The sequence below is a fragment of the Dermochelys coriacea genome, chromosome 4, assembly GCF_009764565.3.
Source record: "Dermochelys coriacea isolate rDerCor1 chromosome 4, rDerCor1.pri.v4, whole genome shotgun sequence".
Classification (NCBI taxonomy): Eukaryota; Metazoa; Chordata; order Testudines; family Dermochelyidae; genus Dermochelys; species Dermochelys coriacea.
In genome coordinates, this window is record NC_050071.1 from 71,915,666 (window position 1) to 71,939,517 (window position 23,852).

Consider the following 23,852-nt stretch of genomic DNA (forward strand, 5'->3'; position numbering starts at 1 on the left):
TCATTTTTCGTTTGACTTTTATTAATGTTTATCAAATATATTCACATTGCTTTTCCCCTCTGAAATTCACGGGCCATGTAGGGAGTCTACCTGTGCACCAAAGGAAAATTAGCAGCAAGCAATTTTACCTGTAGACAAACATCAACTATTTCGTAAACAAAAAGGCCACAAAAATAAGATTTCAGCAGCACAGTTCATCTGAGCTTGTTGCAGCTTTGCAATTGCTTATGATTCAGCTAGCAAACAATTCAATACGAATGGATTTTCTTGAAAATTTCCATTTTTAAAAAGTAATTTTTGCTTTAAGTGGTAGAATGTTTTAGTTCCTGATTGTTTCTTTACTATGCAACCATCTAATTTTAACTGATAGCTTAAAACCACAATTCAGTATTTAAATAACTGCAGCTTCAATACTTCACTTTTAAAACACATTAGTTACAGTATTCCTCATGTGGCGGAAACGGGGGCATCTGCTATTCAGCCATGCTAACCAACTATTATTTCTCTTCAAATTTTAATTTATCAGTTCAACTTTATAGAAGGTTTCTTATTCCTCTTGAGAGCAAAGCTTTTGTCAATATACTTATTGTAGAGCAAACATTTAGGGCTATTAATGAATTTTACCATAAAGAAAACAGGAAAATGTATATTAAGGCCCACTCCTGCAAGGACTTAAGCACATGCTTAATTTTACACACTGTGTAGTCCCACTGAACAGCATGTAAAGTTAAGCATCTGAGTAAATCTCTTCCAGAATTGGAGCCTGAAATGTACCTTTCTGAAAAGTCAGTCAAAGTCTTACATCTACTGTGTGTGCACAAAATGAACAATTCTGACCCCTTGCAGAAGCCCTGAACATTTGCATACACATGAATATTTAAAATATTTATATATTGACAAGTGACCATAAAAAACTGATGATCTATGTTCATTCTTAATCATTTCTATATAAAATTCTCTCACTTTTAGGAAAGAAGCAGTTTACATTTCCTAGTGCAGAAAACTCATCTTGCAATCTGAAAGTTGAGATGCTTTTGCTGGCTTGCACATTATCATGGTAATAAGTAATTTTCTAATTACAGATTCTATCAATGATGTGGTATAGGATCCTGCTCACTCCCTCATAGCTGCATTGGCTTGACACAGGTAAGAAGAGTACAAACTTATTTTAGTCACAAGTCGTTGTATGACACTGACTCTCTATGGAGAGTAGGTCCGTTGAGTAAGAAGGTGCAGTTAGTTTGTTTGTTATAACTGTAATTTAACAGTATAATAGTTAGTGCACCCTAAAGTGAATGCAAAACAGCAGACCAGGTTAGCTGCACACAGTGTATTTGTGGCCAAGTACATAAGTACGCTGATATCTTGTAATGTCCCTCAGTGATTTTAGTGCTATTCCACCTTGCCCAGAAAAAAGATGATATGCTACACGTTTCATAGACCCTTCCTACTAAAGCAAAATTAAAAGCTATTGAAATTTGATGATCGCTCTTTCCTGTGTTTTGACTTTTTCAAAGGAGAGAAATCTAGTGGGACACATGCAGTACAGTTCAAGTGAAATGTCAATTAGTTACCATGAGAGAGAGGAGTACTACTTGTGGCACCTTAGAGACTAACAAATTTATTTGAGCATAAGCTTTCGTGAGCTTATCGGTTCACTTCATTGGATGCATGCAGTGGAAAATACAGTGGGGAGATTTTATATACACAAAGAACATGAAACAATAGGTGTTACCATACACACTGTAACAAGACTGATCAGGTAAGGTGAGCTATTACCAGCAGGAGAGAAGAAAAAAAACAAAAAATGTTTTTTTGTAGTGATGATCAAGGTGGGCCATTTCCAGCAGTTGACAAGAACGTGTGAGGACCAGTGGGGGGTGGGGGGAATCAATGTGGGGAAATACTTTTACTTTGTGTAACGACACATCCACTCCCAGTCTTTATTCAAGCCTAATGTAATGGTGCCCAGTTTTCAAATTAATTCCAATTCAGCTGTTTCTCATTGGAGTCTGTTTTTGAAGAATTACCACTTCTAGAGAGGAGACTATTCCTTACATAAATTACATTAGGGCTATCTGAACATGCAGACGGGAAGCTGGTGGCAGCTGAGCAGAGCATAATGAATGAATGCCTTAAATAATGTTTCTAAAAGAGGAAACAAAATTATGTAAAAACAAAAGATTTTTTTTTTTTCAGAAGAGTTGTCAGTCTTTGTTTAATGCAGTAAGGTGGCACTGTCAGAGCCTTCATACACCCTGTGATGGCACAGAGTTCAGAATAGACTTGTAGAAATAGCATTTGCTTGTGAGATTTTAAATTGGGGAAAATATATAAACTGGAGAAAGATTCCAAGTATCCATTGCAATAATCTGAAATGTGACTGATCTTTTGTCAAAGCTTATTTGAAAATGACAAGGTAGTTAAGTTAATTCTCTAACTTAACTAATTAGAGCATTATAATAGGTTTTGGAAAACTAGGTCTACTTCTTTACTAAAGTTGTAGTGTGGCTTCAGCATTGACCCCAGCAGTGTGTATGAAATAGAGTTTACTGGTAAACTTGTGCTTTCTCTGTTGCCATGGCCAAATACTGGAGATTCAAGCAAATAATTATTCTTGTACTTTTGTTCGTTTTTAAAAGGTTTCAGCTTATTCACAGTAGTGGAACGCTACCATATAAGCATCAGTTTAGAAGAATTCTAATCACATTTGTGCACATGCAGAGTCAATTAAGTGAGGATCCACAGAAGTGGCTCTGATTGCTAGATTAGTACCAGTGATGAGCTGGAGCCGGTTCGCACCAGTTCACGTGAACGGGTTGTTAAATTTTGAAGCGGGTTTAGAACCGCTTTTTAAAGCGGTGGCCATCCCGCCTGAGCTCCCGTTCTGCGTGAGCTCTCGGCTGGGGAGGCTCTCCTGAAGAATTTTTACTCACCCAGCAGCCTGGCAGGTCTTCGGCGGCGGGTCCTTCAGTGCTGCCGAAGACCCAGAGCGAGAGAAGGATGTGCTGCCAAATTGCCACCAAAGGCACGGAGCGACTAAAGGAACCGGTTCTTCAGCTTCTGGCAGCTCATCACTGATTGGTACCTGTCTCTCTCTAGGGTTACCTAGTCCAATTACTGGGAAAAGTCCACCTTGAATTTGTAATGTAGTAACCATATCGTGCATGTGCTGTTAGCCGATCACAGGGTTGTGGAAGAAATGAGTGGGTGGAGCTATGTATTTCACAGAAGAAAGGGCTAGACATTTGCCTTGGATATTTCAAAGGAAAATAAATATTACTGAAATACAATTCCTTAGAATTGTAAAAATGTTGGTTCTAAAGCAGAGGTTCTCGCAATAAATTTTTTGGTGGCTTCAGAGTGTGGCCACCCACTCTCTTTCCACTGATATTTTTCTTAAAGGTAAAGTAATATGCACATGTATACATACAAATCATTGTAATTTATGTATGAGGGTTTTTTTTTTTTACAGACTCAAAAATCATGCACAGTTATCTCTATTCTTGACTGGATCTAACAGCATATAAACACAAAGAAGGTGCTTTGCATGTTCTTGTCTTTATTTTTTATTTTGCTTTTTTGGTAAAAAGGGTTGTCTGTGTATAACAGTTCTGAAGTAAATTTAAAAATGCTTTGACCTAATAGAAGTTCAGATAATGAAAAACATCTGGGTGGCTTGGGTCTAAGCAAGGGAGGCCTGTGGCTCCTCTGGATTGGGGGGTGGGTGGTAGCACTCTGGGCAGGGGGCTTGTGGCTCCAGATGCAGGGGATCTCAGGGCTCTGGCTGCTGGGGGGGAGTGGAGGTGGGGGCTAGCCTCCCCAAAGAGGGGCTCTGCCCATCTGCTTGCCCCTCACCCCCTCATTCCCTGCCTGTCTCCTGGGTCCCTCCACTGCTGCTCATTTGTCTCCTCACTCCCCTGCCACAGATCTAATGGCAGGCAGCAGGGTAACTCTTGCTTGCTGGGGGGCTCACCACCTCACTCCCCTGCTTGCAGCCAGACCCCCAACATTGCCTGCCGCCTTACTCCTCTGCCAGGGACCCTCTCCTGCCCACCTCATCTTGCTGCTTACTTCCTTACTCAGCTGCCAGGGCTCTCCCACCACTCACCTCCTCACTCACAGCCAGCCCTGCTGCTGGCTCACTGCTCACCTCCTTACTCCTCACCTTGCTCCTTAAGTGTTGTGCCTCCAGAGAGATGTGCAAGCAGGAGCAACAGCGAGGAAGGGAGGGGATGATGCTTTCCCCCCCCGCCCACCAACCAGAGGCAGGGAAACCCCTTGGTGACTGTATTTGAGAAATAGTGTTCTAAATCATCAGTAACAGAATTTCTGTTGAAATGGATAGTTCAACACTAGATACTGGATGAATGTCTCTGACTTTATGCAGGAGGAGAAAAGGTGCAAAATAAAATAGCACTAAGTCTTGCTACTAAAATGAGTTTCACAAGATGGAGTTAGTCAGTTCAGCACCTTCCCTGCTGAGTGTCACCAGGGCAGAGTCAGGCTTACAGCAGGCACCGCTCTACAAGGGGAAACCACTCCTCCCTCACGCCGTGACAAGTCCATCAGAAAGCAAGCTTTCTTAACTGAGTGCCAGCTAACCTACCCCTTTAGTGAGTCACCATCTTAAAGTTTTCCTAACTTTAGGGCAGTAAGGGTGCTGAGCTCAGAAGAGGCAACAACAGCCACCTCAGTGCCATGGCAAATCCTCAATAGCTCTCCCCTGAGTCTGTTTCGTAAAACCATCCTCAGATGAAGGAGGAGCGAAGCAGATGAAACCAGGGATCAATGACAACATGGGGGGACGTTCAGACATCAAAGGTGGGAAAGGGTCTGGATCTTTGCTGTTTCCTGGGCTATGCAGTAACTGGGGCAACTGTCCATTCATACTGGAATTTTGCACAGACTGAAGAATCAAATTGCTTCTGTACACAAACTTACAGCAGTAGCTCCTTCTTGGATAGCATGACCCTGCTACTGAGTGGACAAACTCAACTCCCTTACTGATGGTGGTAATCAATGAATACTAAGTGTAGCAAAAAAAATTTGTTACAAGCTGTAGATAGTGTTTAGAACATCACAAAACATTCAAGATTGTTTTGAAAGAAAGGATTAAAACATTTGTTACATGATGGAAAACAGCCCCCCTATTAGGAGATGTACATTATACCACCATCTAATGGGCAAGTTAGGTTGGATACAGGTACCTTTTTTGCTCCCCATAGCATGGCACAAGCTTGAGTGAAGTTTAGGAACTGCTGTTCTCCCTCTGGCACAGAGAACAGTATTTCTAACTTTGGATACATAAAGAAAGCTAGCCTAGTTTATTTTAAAAAAATTTTATTTACTCCACACCAACATTACTTTATATTACTATTGAAAAACCCCTACATCAGTTTGATGCCAAAAAAATTTAACATCACTAATACTTGAAACTTTATTATACTTAAGCCCTCTTCTCTTTGGATCATGCCGCTAGTTGGTCCACGTTCTCTTCACTTCTGTTTGCTAAATGTGATTCAACAATTTCAGCAAAGAGGTTCCTCCTCAACAGGTTGTATGCAAGAGGTAACAGCTGACCAACAACCTTGTGAAAATACTGCAAATGATGGGGGGGAAAGTAAGTGAGTAGTTTGGCAGACCTAACAGCAAATCATCTCTGACTACGAACACAGACCCTAATTTATCATCTTCAAGAACTATTAACATTATCATACACAATGAGAGCCATCTACCTTTCCTCTGCATCTGGCAGGATTTAATAGAAGCTAAGGAACTACAGATAAGGTTGCTCCCATCTACCCCCACCTCCGTTTAAAGTACATGAGGATAATTTAAATGGCAAAATCCAAACTATGGCTTTTCACACTATTGTATACAAGCATTGTTATTTCTGGCCATCCAGTTGTAACTTCACTCTAGTAAAGGGAGTATCTGAGTTTGTACTTAGTAGCACTTGTTGTGTCACATCTATATTAAGAATAGATATTTCCCATTGGCAAGGACAAAGCAAATTCAAACACAATTTACTCCTGGGGGCATTCTGCCTTAAAAAGTTAAAAATTCTGCATACAACACACTATATAATCATGCCAGTTTCAATTATTTTGGTAATTTATTTCAAAATACCTGTCAGCAAGTATATCTAACAATATAGAGAGACAAAAATTCCTATGACAACTCAGCTCCTGTTTCTCTGCTAGAACACTGTTAATACCTGTGTAAGTATATGCAAAATCTAAAAGTCAAGCTAATGTCATTCTGTAGCAGAACTGCACTAGTCTTTCAAGACATGTTAACTAGTATACTAGCCTGGAAGGTGTTTTTTTGGTTAGTTTCTTTCCTTCCCTCACCTCCAAGAGATATTGCAAGTTATGAAATACTTACAAATCACGAATATCTAACTAAAGTAGCAATTTATTACTCAGTTTATGCAAGTAATGTGCAAGTGCTACACTACCTGACTAAAACACAGTTGCCCACCTTGTACCAGTAAAATTGTTGCCATTGCATATAGCTGAAGACAAAATTGTTGAGTCCAGTAAAGGCTGCAGCAACAGCAATTAGCTGTTTTACAATTAATGTATGAAGTACTGTACTAAAATATGTATGTAAACATGCACTGGTTACAAAGATACCTGACTTTGTCTTAGTAGTAATGAAAATATATTTTCAAGAAAACAATGTTAATTAGCCCTGGATGGAGAGTTCAGTGTTGGTGTCTCTTGATAAAATATAGTGACAGCTACTAGAAACTAGGGACATAATATTTGAATAACTGGGTACAGGGTAAGTGAAAACGTTTACAACCATGTAGAGACATTCAATAGTTAAAGCCAAGGTCTCATATAATCACTGAGGTTTGAACTGGAAAGTGTCCTTTACATAGAAAGGGGGGGAAGTGGGGGGGAGAAAGTCTTTCATTCAAATTTCTCGGACCACTCCTAACAAATTTGTTTCACAAGTGAGAGAATGAGGTTCTGCAATATCAGTCCTTATAAAATAGTAGAAAGTGGAGTTTTCTCTCAATACTAAATCAGTTTAGCATTTCAGAGTCTGGGAAACGAATATGTATTTTGAATGGCTCTAGTGCTTTCGGTGTCTTATCAGATACCAAGTAGTGCATGGGTTTTTATTTTGCACCCTAGCTTGGTTGAGGTGACTTGCACGCTATTGCTCCTTCCAGATATTGTATAAAAAAAAAAAAAAAACCTGCTGTGGCTGTACTGTTTCACCTGGACTGGCTCAAATGAACTGCAGATTAAAAGGATGAACACGCTCGGGGTTCACATATGCTACATTGTCAAGTTATTTTGTTAAATTTAGGTGTCAAAAAGTGTCAGAATGCTATTTGATTTAATATGTTTAATACTTTGTTTTCCCCCTACAATTGATGTTTAACTGCTGCATCTCTCTGGAGCAAGCACAGACTAGTAACTTTCACTTCTTTCAAATCAATTAGCACAGTACCATCAGTATTTGGATGCAAAAATTCCCACTGCAGCAGATGGTTTTTAAAAAAAAAAAAAAAAAAATCTAATAGGAAGCTTTTAAACTGGACAACTTCTGAGCTTAGTTTGTAGCACTGTATTTTACAAAGCTTGTATCTTGGAAGTAAAATGGAACTGGGTAGTTTCCCTTAAACTGTAGCTTTCTGCATTTTATTAAGGAAAATTCTATCTGGTAGGCAAAATAGGTTGTGGTTAATAAAACCAGGTGTGTCCTGCATCACCCTTTCATGCTTATACCTAAGCTGAAGCTTCTTTCTTCTGAAGTTTAATTTTTGACTTATTACTAATTCTCAGTGCCCGTCTATGAAATAGATAGCAGATTATGCAGAAAAAAGAATTTTTTTTTTTAATAAGAGTCTAGCCCTTAGGGCAGTGGTCCCTAAACTGTGGGGCATGCCCCCCTGGGGGGGGAAGAGGGAGAGAAAAAGGTGCATAGCAGGGCCAGCCTCCATGGGGGCAGGGAGGGAGTTCCCCCCAACCCAGCTCTGGCCCCAGCACAGCTCTACCCTCATTCCTTCTCCATCCCCAGGCCAGCTCCGCCTTTTGCCCCAGCTCCTCCCCCATCCCCAATTCCATTACTGGTAAGGGGGTGTGACACACAAACAAATGTGGGTACCACTGCCTTAGGGCTAGAAAAAAGTCAAATTTAGAAGAGATATTAATTTTGATGTTAATAAGGGGCTAGATTTACAAAGACATTCAGGTGCCTAAAGATATAGGCGCTTTTGTAAATCCCACCTATCTGCATCTTTAGATGCCTAACTGGCCAATGACTTTATATATTGCCAAGTCGTACGTACTACGTTTAAGTTAGTGATATTGGACAGAAAGAACACTCTTTCAAGCAACTTTAAACACCAGATGGCCTCATTGAATATGAATAAGCCATTAGGCAACTACAAACTGAGGGCCTATTGTATCTTTGTTTTGTAACATAGCAACCAATGTCAACTTGAGGGTTTTTGGCAAGAATAAAGCCCCCCAAATTAATTCCTGTTCTACCCCTAAACACAACTTTAAGTGTATGTTTTAGTACTTACATGTGACCCATAGCAAAAGAGGTCCATTCCCAGTTCATACCCCATTCCATAATCACATTCATCATTAGCAAACTGAACAAAAGTGATCATTTCCTGAATGGGCGCAAAGGCTTTCAGTCTCTGGTCATCGCTAGGAGCATCCACAATGGCCTTACAAATTCTTTTAAGATTAGCTGTATTAATAAAGAAAAAGAAAAGTATATTCCACACTGATGTTATTTAAAATGTAAACTCATTCACTGCATCTGAATTAGTATGTACCAACTTCGGCCATAGGAAGCAAAATGATCTTTTTCACTCAAGCAGCACAATGAATCCTAGAATATGGGGTTATAGGAAAAGCGTCTGTGGTTTTGAAGTTGTAGGTGGAACCAGCTGAGAACTACTGACTCTGGAACAGTGGTACTTCAGTTATTCTCAGAAGTTAGAGCAATACTGCAAGGTGCTGCCTCCTGAAGATTCAGTATACATGTTGAGTGAACTCTTATGGCACTTAAACCTGCTCTTGTTTATTATAAGATGAAAAGTAAACGGTTTCCTCAGCAATATGTTTAGAATGCAATCAGCTTCAATTGCTTGTTTCAGGATAGTTTTCAGTATTTCACTGGATTGTGGTTTTCATCCAATTAAAACAAAATGTTGATGCAAACCAAAATTACATATTCAAGTGTTATGACAATAAAAGATCAGCTGTTTTCTGTTCCGCACAATATTGTTAATACTCTTACCTAGACTAAATGCAGTCTAGATTTTGCATCAGCCAGCAAAAGTATTTGAGGGCAACTTGACTAAAACAGAAGAAGAATCTGAACAAGGATGCTTTTAAAAACATATATATATATATATATATATATAACTAAAAAAAAAAGTTTACCATTTGTTTCAGGGAGCTCTCTGTATCCAACATCATTTTTATCTACAGGCACAACCAGACCTGCTCCATGAAATGTCTTAGTCACTACCTGAATAAAGGAAAGAAAAATGGTATATCACGATAAGAACACAGTAACATCAGCTACACAAGATACCACCTTGCTTCCACTATACCATTGGCACATCACCCCCCATGGTAACCAGAATATAACAAACTAACTGTGTGTCCTGGAGCCTGAATTTCCAGGTATTAAGTAACACAGTGTTCACTCTTGCCTCCAAATTTAATAAATTACAACCCCTGCAGCATTTTAAATCTACACAACTAACGTAAACCCCACAGTGATGGAACATTCTAATTGGTGGACTAGGGTGGGAGGAGCAGGGAGGGATTCTTACAATAACTGATGGAAGGCAATGCTAATCTAAATGCATGCTACAACAATTTGTTCCTTTTGACAGACTATACAACAAGCCACACTGCTACTGGCTCTTATCCCCTTATAGGCATTTTCAGTTTTGTTAAAAGAAAAATGACCAGGTTATGTATGGCGCTATATCATATTTAAGTTTTTTCCAGTATCTCAATTTACTTTTAATATCAGTAGTCTTACCTTTCTAATGCGATGGATGTGCCCTCTCTCCCCCGCCGCAGCAGCCCCCGAGCTTTTAAACCTTTATTAGGTGAGGAGGGGTGTATCAGTAGAAAGACTGAGCAGTATTGATTTTATGAAGCCTGTCATTTGGAAGATAAACCTTAATACTTGAATCTCTATAGACAGTGGTATTCTTGTTCACTTCTATGCTCTAAAGCAGAGGTTCTCAAACTGAGCTCCATTCAGGTGGTCCACGGATAGTTCCCTCTAAGGTGCGCGGATGGGTGCCCACACACGCGACAAGAAGGATCACCAACATAATTAGTGCAGCCACGCAGGCGTGGCTCCACTACTTAGGTGCCTGGACCCTGGAGAAAAGACACACATGTAAGGTGAGGTGGTGACCTGAGGGGGGAAATAAGGGGTAGGTTGGAGGGGGCAGTGGGGTGAGAAGAGGATGGCGGGGGGGGGGGGGGGAGGGCGCGATTTGGGACATTCAGGGCTGCGGAGGCTAGAGAAAGAGGCAACTTTCCCCAGCTCCAGGACTGCAGCTGCCGGTGAGAGATGGCCTTCCTTCCCAGCTCCAGCTCGGGGGCTGCTGCGGCGGGGGAAAGACCCCCACCCCTTTCCCAGCTCCAGCTCAGGGGCTGCTGTGGCAGAGGAGAGAGAGCACATCCATCGCATTAGAAAGGTAAGACTACAGATATTAAAATACGAGTTGTGTGCTTTTATTTGTAGAACCAAAACACGATTATTAAGAGTTTTTTTTAATATAGTGCTTTTATCCAAAGCACTTTACAATAGTTAGCTAGTGGTACAAACAACATTTGGAAAGATCATTAAGTGGTCCGCCAAGACCCTCAGCAATTTTCAAGTGGTCCATAAAAAAAAAAGTTTGAGAACCACTGCTTTAAGGGAATAATATCTGACCCTGGGTAAAGAGAGACTAGTACTTCATGCTATTCCAGAAGGCTTAGCTAGTTCTTTAGGTAATACCACCACTTGTTTTGTATGTTCTCTCCTAAATACAACGTATTCAATTTTCCCCTTTTTTCTGCAGCTATGGGTGAATATCAGTTACCCCATCACCATGTACAAACATCCTGACTCCCTCGCCATTTCTTTTCAGTGTGCTCTTTAGCTCAATTTAGAACTTTTCTCCATTAGACTAGAAGCAAGAAACCAGGCTGTTTTACATCATTCCACATTTGCATTGCCATACCATGCTGACCCAGTCTAAATAATCAAAATTCACGTGCATTGTTTCTCATTTGGTCTGCCTCCACTTGTTGTGTCTTTTGCAAACTTGAAATCTCACTTGCAGTATCCTCAAATTACTACAACCCCCTTGGTCCAAAAACTGAACCATCAGGTATGCTAATTTTAGCTTGTTTCCAACTTGGCCAGTCAGCCTCACCTCAGTTCCTGGAAAAATCATGGAGCAGATCATTAATGATCTGGAGGATGGCATGGACTGCACCCTCAGCAACTTTGCAGATGACACTAAACTGGGAGGAGTGGTAGATACCCTGGAGGGTGGGGATAGATACAGATGGACCTAGACAAATGAGAGGATTGGGCCAAAAGAAATCTGTTGATGAGGTTCAACAAGGACAAGTGCAGAGTCCTACACTTAGGATGGAAGAATCCCATGCACTGCTACAGACTAGGGACTGAGTGGCTAGGCAGCAGTTCTGCAGAAAAGGATCTAGGGGTTACAGTTGACGAGAAGCTGGATATGAGTCAACAGTGTGCCCTTGTTGCCAAGACGGCTAACAGTATTTTGGGCTGTATAAGTAGGGGCATTGCCAGCTGATCGAGGGATGTGATCGTTGTCCTTTATTTGACATTGGTGAGGCCTCATCTGGAGTACTGTGTCCAGTTTTGGGCCCCACACTACAAGAAGGATGTGGAAAAATTGGAAAGAATCCAGTGGAGGGCAACAAAATGATTAGGGGGCTGGAACACATGACTTATGAGGAGAGGCTGAGGGAAACTGGGATTGTTTAGTCTGCAGAAGAGAAGAATGAGGGGGGATTTGATAGCTGCTTTCAACTACGTGAAAGGGGGTTCCAAAGAGGATGGATCTAGACTGTTCTCAGTGGTAGCAGATGACAGAACGAGGAGTAATGGTCTCAAGTTGCAGTGGGGGGGTTTAGGTTGGATATTAGGAAAATTTTTCACTAGGAGGATGATGAAGCATTGGAATACATTACCTAAGGAGGTGGTGGAATCTCCTTCCTTTGAAGTTTTTAAGGTCAGGCTTGACAAAGCCTTGGCTGGGATGATTTAGTTGGGGATTGGTCCTGCTTTGAGCAGGAGGCTTGACAAGATGACCTTCTGAGGTCCCTTCCAACCCTGTTATTCTAGGATTCTATTAAGAGTTTTTAATCTACATCTAATTTCTGCCCCTAAACATCCTTAGTCAAACTGACTTTTCCAAGTATTCTCACAGCATGTGCCTTAAGGCAGTTTGCCTCAAAATAAAGAGGTCTAAGAACTTCCTTGTTAAATAATGGAGGTTGATTTGACTTTGTCTAAAAGTTGAGGGAGTGCTCACCAGTGGCTTTATAGTGTTCACCTATTTTCTCTGTTTTTCAGCTAAGACACTGGTGGATATACTTTCTATTTCAAGTTTACACATGTAACAGACATGGTTTACATTACTTAATCTGTAGTACTTGGAAAACTGATCAAATTTGAGATTATCCCTCCCCCATAGCAGGTATACAGCTAGAACTTCTCTAATCATGTTAGTAGCTTTTCATCATTGGCTTATTGAAGATATACACATTAAAAATTGCTATGTTGTACTTCAGTAATTCTATAATTTATTTCCTTTGTGCAACCTTCAGTAAATGCCCGTTAAAAGTTAATGTTTGCTTTTAAAAATGGTAAATTTAATTGTAATATGATCCTCCCTTCACTGAGAGAGGAGCTACACATGGCTGTTTAAGCATTAGCTACTCTCTCAAAAGGGAAAAGCATTATTTCCCAACACTGGAAGTTTATATAGCTCTTAAAGAACAAAAAAAGGTGGACAGTTGGCTGGCTTACTTAGATGGGTCAGATCCTGTCATCCAGTAGACATCAGATGAAGAATGACCTCAGCACTACTCCTCCTTGAGCTAGTGGAAGACTGCACAGGGCATCTGGGTTTGGTTTTTTGGTGGTGTGGAGGTTGGAATATGTAACAGGCTGGCTTGCCTTTGGGCTGGAGAGCCTGGGGTTAAACCAGTGCTGATTACAACACGAGTAGAGCCTGCGTGGATACAAAATTTGTATCTGCATCCAGTCCACAAACATGGTCCACAGGGATAAAGCGATATTCGCAGATTTGCAGGGCTCTAAAGATGAGGCTCATCTGAGAAGAATCGGATGATTTCAACTTAAAATGCAGCAGGAACTATGTGTGTGAGTGAAGTAGCTGAGACTGCTGGAGCCAACAGGCATGACAGTGAGCTGGGGGATGCTCAGAAGACAGAAGTCTGAAAAAGCCTGTAAGTGGCTGAAGGAGCTCAGAGAGCAAGACTGGCTCCTGCAGAGAACTGTGAGCCAGCTCTAGGAAACAGGGCTGGGAACCCCCTTAACCAAGGGGAGAGAGACACTGAACTGGAGTTGTGGCCTGAAGGGCCAATGTGTACTGGAGGACTGAATAAAACATTCCAAAGATTAAACTGGATCCCAGCTGGGGACTGTAGAGTTTAAGGCATGCTGTCAAGGAGAAAACTGGGGTGGGGGCTGCAATAGCACACTTGGCCATGATGGGGTGCTTAGGAGGCAGTAAGCAGCCACCATGATAGAGAGGTTTCCTGCAACACTACATGGCATAACATTTCATAGGAACTGTTGCCACTAATGATTAATAAATCACTGAGTTAGGACTCGGTGACCAAACCAGCCATACAGGCATGCTAGAGCTCTCCTCCAAAATAAGTGTATACCAAACAACCATTTTGGAATAATGGTGACATCATATAATGTCCACAAGAGGACATTTACATGGTGTCTTGGCAATCTGGTATCAGTGAGCCACTATATGTATCAGAGTAGCAGCCGTGTTAGTCTGTATTCGCAAAAAGAAAAGGAGGACTTGTGGCACCGTAGAGACTAACATTTATTTGAGCATAAGCTTTCGTGAGTTACAGCTCACTTCATCGGATGCATTTGGTGGAAAATACAGGGGGGAGATTGATATACACACACAGAGAACATGAAACAATGGGTTTATCATACACACTGTAAGGAGAGTGATCACTTAAGATAAGCCATCACCAGCAGCAGGGGGGGGGAGGAGGAAAACCTTTCATGGTGACAAGCAAGGTAGGCTATTTCCAGCAGTTAACAAGAGTATCTGAGGAACAGTGGGGAGTGGGGTGGGGGGGAGAAATAGCATGGGGAAATAGTTTTACTTTGTGTAATGACTCATCCATTCCCAGTCTCTATTCAAGCCTAAGTTAATTGTATCCAGTTTGCAAATTAATTCCAATTCAGCAGTCTCTCCTTGGAGTCTGTTTTTGAAGCTTTTTTGTTGAAGGATAGCCACTCTTAGGTCTGTAATCGAGTGACCGGAGAGATTGAAGTGTTCTCCGACTGGTTTTTGAATGTTATAATTCTTGACGTCTGATTTGTGTCCATTCATTCTTTTATGTAGAGACTGTCCAATTTGACCAATGTACATGGCAGAGGGGCATTGCTGGCACATGATGGCATATATCACATTGGTAGATGCGCAGGTGAACGAGTCTCTGATAGTGTGGCTGATGTGATTAGGCCCTATGATGGTATCCCCTGAATAGATATGTGGACAGAGTTGGCAACGGGCTTTGTTGCAAGGATAGGTTCCTGGGTTAGTGGTTCTGTTGTGTGGTGTGTGGTTGCTGATGTGTATTTGCTTCAGGTTGGGGGGCTGTCTGTAAGCAAGGACTGGCCTGTCTCCCAAGATCTGTGAGAGTGATGGGTCGTCCTTCAGGATAGGTTGTAGATCATTCACCTGCGCATCTACCAATGTGATATATGCCATCATGTGCCAGCAATGCCCCTCTGCCATGTACATTGGCCAAACTGGACAGTCTCTACGTAAAAGAATGAATGGACACAAATCAGATGTCAAGAATTATAACATTCAAAAACCAGTTGAACACTTGAATCTCTCTGGTCACTCGATTACAGACCTAAGAGTGGCTTTCCTTCAACAAAAAAGCTTCAAAAACAGACTCCAACGAGAGACTGCTGAATTGGAATTAATTTGCAAACTGGATACAATTAACTTAGGCTTGAATAGAGACTGGGAATGGATGAGTCATTACACAAAGTAAAACTATTTCCCCATGGTATTTCTCCCCCCCACCCCCACTGTTCCTCAGATATTCTTAAAAAGAAAAGGAGTACTTGTGGCACCTTAGAGACTAACAAATTTATTAGAGCATAAGCTTTCGTGAGCTACAGCTCACTTCATCGGATGCATGAAGTGAGCTGTAGCTCACGAAAGCTTATGCTCAAATAAATTTGTTAGTCTCTACGGTGCCACAAGTACTCCTTTTCTTTTTGCGAATACAGACTAACACAGCTGCTACTCTGAAACCTGTCAGATATTCTTGTTAACTGCTGGAAATAGCCTACCTTGCTTGTCACCATGAAAGGTTTTCCTCCTCTCCCCCCTGCTGTTGGTGATGGCTTATCTTAAGTGATCACTCTCCTTACAGGGTGTATGATAAAACCCATTGTTTCATGTTCTCTGTGTGTGTATATCAATCTCCCCCCTGTATTTTCCACCAAATGCATCCGATGAAGTGAGCTGTAACTCACGAAAGCTTATGCTCTAATAAATTTGTTAGTCTCTAAGGTGCCACAAGTACTCTTTTTCTTTTTGCCACTATATGTCGTGTTAGAAGTGGATTCAGTTGATTTCCTGTTCAGTTGAAAACTGCAGCCAACAGACTCCACCTTTCAGGCACAGGAAGGAACTAGGGGAGCAACTCTTCAGACTTTAGACAATATCACCCCTTAGTCAATGCTTTGGAGATTGCTTCAGCTAAGTTTCTTAGCTGAATAGGACAGAGAAAGCTAAAGTGCATTAGTTTAGAGAGAGCAACTTTTCTATTTAGTTGGTCAGGAAAAAAACCAAAAACCCATACTTTCTTATCTCTTTGTTTCATCTTCATGGTTTTCTGTTCCAGCGAATAACCCAATTCTTTTGCTGTTCTTGTAAGGTTTTCATCTATGTCTTTCAAAATACCACTTTTCTTTTTATCTGTCACTTCCTTAAGCTTTTTTGACAAAAACAATCTGAAACACAAAGGAAGACTCATTAAACAGCAGGTCACCTTTCTCAGAACCTAGAAAGTTTTGTTTTTTTTTTAATTTTTATTACATATCTCCCCTAATCTCTTAACCAAAAAATTGGCTAATCAAAGATTGTGTATGTGTATGACCATTTCATACAAAAGATAGCATGTTAAAGCTATTAGGTTACAGTCAAGCACTCGAAAATTAGGAAATGCTAGAATTAAGGTTGCCTGTATTATCTTGAGCACATGTATTATGATGCAATCTTCTGTTATATGCTCATACTATTTCTACAGGACCTGCTCCTATAAGGTGCACAGGGACCAGAGAGTTCATATCAACTGAGGCAGCTGTGATTTTTTTTTTAATTGTAATCATTCAATGTGTGAATTCATGCCTTATTTGCTACACATCATCCAAACCCTGACTTGAATAAAAAGTTATTCATTTTCTTCTGGTCTTTTCTATGTGCTTATCACTGCTGGCTCAGAGTGCCTCACAAACATTAACTTTTTTTCCTTCTCTCCCAGAGGTGTTGACATCCCTTGCAGTTGTCCTGAGGCCCTAAGTGTCTCAAGCTGATTATCCAGAAAAATGAACACACAACTCGTGTGTAACCTGACAATTTTTATTTAAATGACTTGCTCATCATATAAAGAAAAGGAGTACTTGTGGCACCTTAGAGACTAACAAATTTATTAGAGCATAAGCTTTCGTGAGCTACAGCTCACTTCATCGGAACTTGCTCATCATATGAAGTTGATGGCAGATGCAAGGCCAGAACTGAATTTTCTTATACGGCATTCACCTGCCTTAGCCACTGCAGAGTGGAAGCTTTTGTTGCTTCTGGAGGCTGAGCACATTGCACACCCCCCAGGCTCCTTCCGTTCCTCCAACTCCCATCTCCCTCTATCCCCCTCATCCTTGCCCACAGGCCAGCAGTTCTCCTCCTCCCCTCATACCAGCGTCCTTCCCCATTCCCCTCTCTGCCACATGCTAGGGGCTGTGTCCCCTTTCTCCCTCCAGGGGTTCTGGCTGCACTATCCATTCCCCTCCCACCGCCATTATTATTCTTTGTCCGACAGACAAGTCATTCAAGGTGTTACTATTTTATAACTGCATTAGCAGAAAAGGCAAGCTGAGATAGGGTATTCTTATGCTAGAAGGTGTTAATGGATGCCACCAACTGGTTTGTTTATCTATAGACACAGAGGTGGTTGAAGCTGCTGGATCTGATAACCAGATGTCAGGGCACCACATGTCCCCCGTTTTCCCTTTCAGCTTCCCACTTTAGTAGGGTTCTACTTATCAAAACATAAAACATTCCCTGAAATTTCAGAACTGATCAGATGTGGCATTCAAAAGTTAACACACTACAGCCAAAAGCCATTGAGCTCTTATTTTGCTTAGCCAACAAACTATCCTGTCTCTTCCTGCAGTCCTCTGCCTCATCCTCTGTACTTGTTCTAACTTCTAGAGTAAATGAGGCAGGAGACAGACAGCCTCATTCAGTACATAAGCGAGATGCAGTCCCTGAGCTCCAGTTATCCTGTGCACTTAGTAAGGCAGAGTGTTTGGGAGGGGGTGGGGGGAATATAGATAATACATGATCATGTAGAGACAATATCATGATGCTCACAAAGGGGCCAAATTAAGGTTGTGAATGCAACCTTCATTTTGGCATTATCTCCCGAGTGCTTGATTGTGCAATCTAAAAGATTTTTTTTTAAAATGTAGTTTTTGAATGTAGCTTCCTTTAAAAGGAAATTAAATGCAAATTCTGTCATGCACAACTGTAAAAATTCTGCTATTATGCACTGCCACTAAGGTTCAAACCGTGGATGTTCAGGACTGCGGCACAGACTTCCACAACTTGAGCTATGGGACTTTATTAGTTGAAACCAGGAGAAGGCTATTTTCAATTAGCCTGCCATTACATAAGGTAGAGATGGATACTCTTGGTTTAGTAAAATGTTCTGCATATGAATTCTTTTCACCATTGTGTTTCATCCCCCTTCAAAAGTTCATTTCAAAATGCAACCTGCAGTCATTCTGACAAACAATTTTTATTTTTTTTAAATCATCATTTTCTACTGAAATCCTCTATTCCTACAGAAACAACACACTGGATTTTATAAAGAAAAGCAACCCCAGCTATTTTAGTACAACCACAAAGTTCAAAGCTGATCAGCCAATTTACTCTGGGTCTAGTAATCTTATGAAAGATATCCATTTTTGTAGATGTTTCTCTAGTATTATTTTCAAAGTCAAAAACCTACACGGGGGGGGGGGGTGTGTGTGTGTGTGTGTGTGTGTGTGTGTGTGACGCAGAAGAACAGAAGTAAAGGTATTTCACATTAGTACTTTTTTGTAGCTTAGAGGAAAACTAATTGCATTTAGTTATGAAACAGAAGTTGTAAACCTTACTTGACTGCAGCAAACACATTGTCACCAATTTGAGAAATTACACAGCTTTTCTTTGCTTCATTTGCACCAACCCACGCTGGAAGTTCATCTGGCACATCCCTATAAAACAAAAATGTACACAAATACTAGGGTTTCTCTTTAAGGTGAAGTTAGCATGCACAAGAGATGCTGAATGGAGTACTGGAGCCTAAAGTCTTACGTTTATCACTGGACAGTTAAAAGCACAGGCAACAACAATGTGAACCTCCCCTTATTTCCATGTGCCTTTCTAGCCCCCCCCACCACACACACACTTCAGTCTCCAATCTTTGCCTCTTAGAGAATGCCGCTTAGAATAATGATTAATTAGTCAGTGCAAACAGCAGAGACCACCAAGAGCTTAACTTCAGTATTGAATCACCCTAGATTCACATGCACAACTTTAAGTATTTGAATACAGAATAATTATACCAGAGCCACTTCTTTAGCTGGAGCAGCAAAGAGATCTTGACAAGAAGTGGCTCTGTGCAGAAGAAATAAGGCAGAAGCATATATTTCCAGTGTTGCCAGGTACACTCAAGTATGGAAAAGGAAAAACAAACAGTTCTCTTCCCCATTATCCAACCCCAGCAGCAGATAACCACTTGCTCCAGGACATCATGGCAATAATTAAAAACATCATTACAATTAAAACAGGGTTTGTTTGGGTTTTAAATAGTCTTTAACACTCATCACCAGTCCTTTCAATACATTTTGCCTTATAATGTTAACTACTAAAAATGACAACTGAAGTGTCATCTATCTGATGGAAGGGGGGTAATAAGTAGAGGTTCTATCATTTGACAACAGTGCAGAGTTCTTACACTACATACATTAATGGAAATGGAGAAAAAGACACACACATTTATTATAGGAGGACCATATATAAAATGTAATACCTGAAATATCCCATGTGATACTGGGTTTTGCTATCCCCAGCAATTATAGTCTGAAATTCAGGAGGGTCATAAAAAAACCTCCAGTGAAGGTTGAAGTTCAGATCTGCTGATTTTGTTTTTTTGTGTTTTCCAGCAAGAATATCATATGGTCCAACTAGCTGAAGTCCAATACTTGATATGAGTGCTTCTGAAAAACAAAATTATCAACTGTCTGACATTTTCTTGTGAATGCAAAAAGCAAGATCTCAGCCATAAGGCATTTCCATTTCTAAATAGAAAGTTGACATGAACAAAACTGAAGCTGTGCTTATTATAGCACATTTCAAATTCACATTGCTTAGGTATTACACAGCAAATCTAAAAGCCAAACAATCAGACCTCAAACTCATGTTTATTCTCCCTCATACAAGGTACTCTAACCTGTGCATTTAAAGCTTTTAGTACTCAGATTCAGACAGCTTTCCTTCCACAAAGATATGTTGCCCTAATATTTTTGGGAAAAAAAAAAAAAGTAACCTGTTTTTTTATCTGCCTCTAGCAATCTCTGCTGATTTATTTTAAGCTGTTGTTTCTAGACCAAAACATCTAGAAACAGTCTGTTTTAGGAGACAGATTTTTCCCCATGCCCTAAGCATCCCCTATCCAACCTGAAAAAATATTTATGAAAAAGCGGGATGTGCGAAAGCTAACAAGTAAATCCTAAACATTAAAAATAAATTTACTCATTTGTTTCAAGGTCAGATTCTTCAGAGTGTTCCTGAATTAATCTTAAGTAACTGACCTGTTTGAGAGTGAAGAAGTTAACTATCCACAAACCGAAGCGGACAAACGCATGGACACACACAACTTTAAACAGAGATGTATTTTGTAGTCTATGATACACTTTGTCCAGCCTAAAGTTATACCAAAGTTGGGGAAACACTAACCTGTCTCTAAACTGGAAAAATCATTCTAAAAGCTTCCCACTTGCCTTTGCCACTAAAAACTGCCTTCAGATTGCTTTTGAAAACTCAAGTGTAGCCACACAGCATGCAGAAGTCCTCTTTTTTTAGAACCCACCACTTGGCTTGTCAGGCTTCAGCTCCTCACAGAACTTCCAGAACTGATAAAAGTCTTCAGGCATCCTGAGCCGATAGCAACTTTCTACTTCTTGACGCAGCTGATCAGAAACATCTGCCTGGTTGGACCGTCTCTTCTTGACTTCTTTAGTTTTTTCACACTGCAAGTAATAAGCAACGAAAGGCACATTTTCATGTTCAGTCAGGGGAAGACTCTGTTGTACCGGAACAAAGGGCTTAGGCCCTACGAATCTGGAGCGTCGGAGAGGGAGCTCTTTGGGGATTAAAAAAAGAAAAGGAGTACTTGCGGCACCTTAGAGACTAACACATTTATTAGAGCATAAGCTTTCGTCAGCTACAGCTCACTTCATGGGATGCATTTCCACCAAATGCATCCCATGAAGCGAGCTGTAGCTCGCGAAAGCCTATGCTCAAATAAATGTGTCAGTCTCTAAGGTGCCACGGGTCCTCCTTTTCTTTTTGCGAATACAGACTAACACGGCTGCTGCTCTGAAACCTGGGGATTAAAAAGGAGTTTGACGCACTGGTACGGAAGGTCAGGTGCGGAACGTGACAGGTTTTAGGTTGGGTGCACGTTTCCAGACGCACGCGGGGGGTGTCCAGGCCACGCTGACGGGAATGGCTCCAGAGGACCCGCAGAAACAGGTCTCATGGACTCCGGGAAATTCTCGTCGCGCCTCCGCAACCTCGCCACAGCCCCTGGCAGGGCGCCTGCCCCCGAGGGGCGCGGAAGACACCGGCAACGCCGGTCAGCCCTTGGCGGAGAGGCCAGCAGGCGGGGGCTCCCGGCGTGGCACAGCCTGGAGCGGAGGCCTGGCCGGTCAGCCCGCCCCGCCGCCGCGCCCCTTTTCCCGCCCCGCCGGCGGCAGCGCGGCCCGTGACAAGGCACCGGCGGGGCGCGTCACCGAGACCTGCTCTGAGCAGGGACCGCGCCAGGGCGAGGACCCAGGAGCCCGGTCTGTGGCCGGCCAGTGACCGCCAGCGCGGCCCCCTGGGTGTCCCCGCGGAGCGGGCCCGGCTCCCACCCGTCCCGGGGCAGGGCTGCCGCAGCTCGCCGCCCTCGGCCGGTACCTGCTCCCCGGCGCGGGGTCTCCGCTTCCCGCCTCCTGTCATGATTCTGCCGGCAGCGCCCCGCCCCCGCCGGGCACTTCCGAGGTCACGGCCGGGTGACGTCAGAGCGCGAGGGCCCCGCCCCTGCCTTGCGGAGTGCGGGGAAGCCCGGCCCTGCCTTTGGTCTCCGCCAGGCGGCGCTGCGGGGTTCAGGGCAGAGGCCGGCCTGGATTGTCGCTCACGGTCCCTTCCACCTCTACAGCTTTAGGGGGCTGGGAGTCCCACAGCCCAGCTACAGGTTTGAAAACATTAGGTGTCTTCGCCAGTTTTGATTTTCCACCTGTAATTTAATTCAGCTGCACCCCCTCCCCCCCGCCCCAAGTCAGGGACCCGTGGACCAGTCATCTTATGTACTTTTATTCCACTTTCACATGGAAAGATGGGGATTATTTACATTAGAATGTGCTCACTGCACTTCTCTGAACCCCCTGCCAATTCTGCATGGCTAGTTTTAGGAAAATGGGCCATCTTTGCACCTTCCTGAGAGTTGGCCTGCGGATAGCTTAGGCACGGCCCAACAATCTGTCCAATACATTCTAAAATGTATTTTCCTACCATATTATAAGCTGAGAGAGTTTAGTTCCACAGATCTCAGAAAATTCAAAGTTTTGGTCTTCACAAAAGCCCTCTTCTGTTAGCTGTTTCCTCTGTTTTTGTTACGGTAGTTAAAAAAGCACTTGCGCCTTAAGTCTTGTGTATTTGCATATATAAGATATATATGTGCCATATAAGTGTTAAATCTCAAAATGCTTTCCATAGGGTCATTGTCCCCATTGTCTAAGTGGGGAAATGAAGTGAATTGCTCAAGAAGATGTAGTAGAACCATAACTTCATTAGTTCTTGGTTGGATTTACCCAAAGTGTTCTGTGGCTGAGCCAGGAATAGCATCTCCATCTCCCGATTCCAAGGCCAGGCCCATGTCCACTGTAGCACACTGCCTCATTATAAAGAGAAAAAAAGTGGAGGAGTACAATTCTTATGCATTACATTTTCCAATCAGTGTATGACAACAGGAGGAGAGCGAGAGACAAAGACCAGCCTTCTCTCTGAAGCACCTGGCATTGGTCACTGTCGAAAGATAGGATACTGGGCTAGATGGACCTTTGGTCTGACCCAGTATGGCCATTCTTATGTTCTTAAAGTCTAGTCTAGAACTTGGTAGATCCAGGTTCATTGCCCTGCTTTGCTAAAGGCCTCTTGTATGACCATCACTTTAGGCGAGTCACCTAGGGTCTCTGTGCCTCAGCTTCCCATCTGTCAACTAGAGATAGTAGTACTTCCCCTACCTCACAGGAGTGAGGCCAGGATAAATACATTAAAGATATTGTGTCAGGACTATGGTAATAAGTACCAAAAGTATCTAAAATAGATTGAATGGGCTGTACTGAATGATCATTCAGCACCATCTCTGGAAAGCAGCTTGTTTTGGGGGCAGCCAGTCAACAACAAGTGTTAGTGCCATCTGTGTCAATCAAAATGCTCTCATCTCTAGAATCCCAGTTTCAAAAAGAAGAATATCAATTTTATATGGATAGAATCTGGGGAGGAGTAACAATGAGATTATGGCTTTGACTCACTGAGGCTGAGGAGAGATTATTAAAGATGAATCGGTTGTAAAGTCTAATTATTATATCTTGTTCATGAGGATAAGTCACAATGTAAGTACAGTTAAAGAATCATTCACAATCTAAGAAAACGCCATTCATAATAATCTGATGTAGCGCAAGATTTAAGGAAATGAAATTTGCATTTTTTATTTATACTGATTCAGAAATGATTATTGGCAAGATAATTGATTTTATAGCAATATTGAAAACCTTTGTACTGAATCCTACTCTGCATGGCCAGTCTGGAGCTTTTGCTATTATGTATAAGTACAGTAACAGATTCCAGTGAGGGACAATTCACATTCACAGGAGATGTGAAGATACTGAAACCAAAAGGAGGAGTTTCTATTAGAAACTACTATATTGTTCAAAATAGCCTTTAGGAAGTTGTTCTTATTAAA

General features: G+C 41.9%; 1 protein-coding gene across 1 annotated transcript; it reads right to left on the reverse strand.

Annotated features, from left to right (window-relative positions):
* Positions 1 to 5,326: 5,326 nt before the first annotated feature.
* On the reverse strand, positions 5,327 to 22,763 carry LOC119855016 (histone PARylation factor 1). The gene is made up of 9 exons (XM_038400375.2): positions 22,699 to 22,763; positions 21,806 to 22,046; positions 20,715 to 20,874; positions 19,656 to 19,842; positions 18,739 to 18,837; positions 16,161 to 16,311; positions 9,429 to 9,516; positions 8,555 to 8,727; positions 5,327 to 5,602 (listed from the first exon to the last, which is right to left on the reverse strand). Exons 1-9 carry the CDS (start codon positions 22,761 to 22,763, stop codon positions 5,471 to 5,473), a joined length of 1,296 nt encoding a protein of 431 aa, XP_038256303.2. The 3' UTR covers positions 5,327 to 5,470.
* Between the last annotated feature and the right edge of the window lie 1,089 nt (positions 22,764 to 23,852).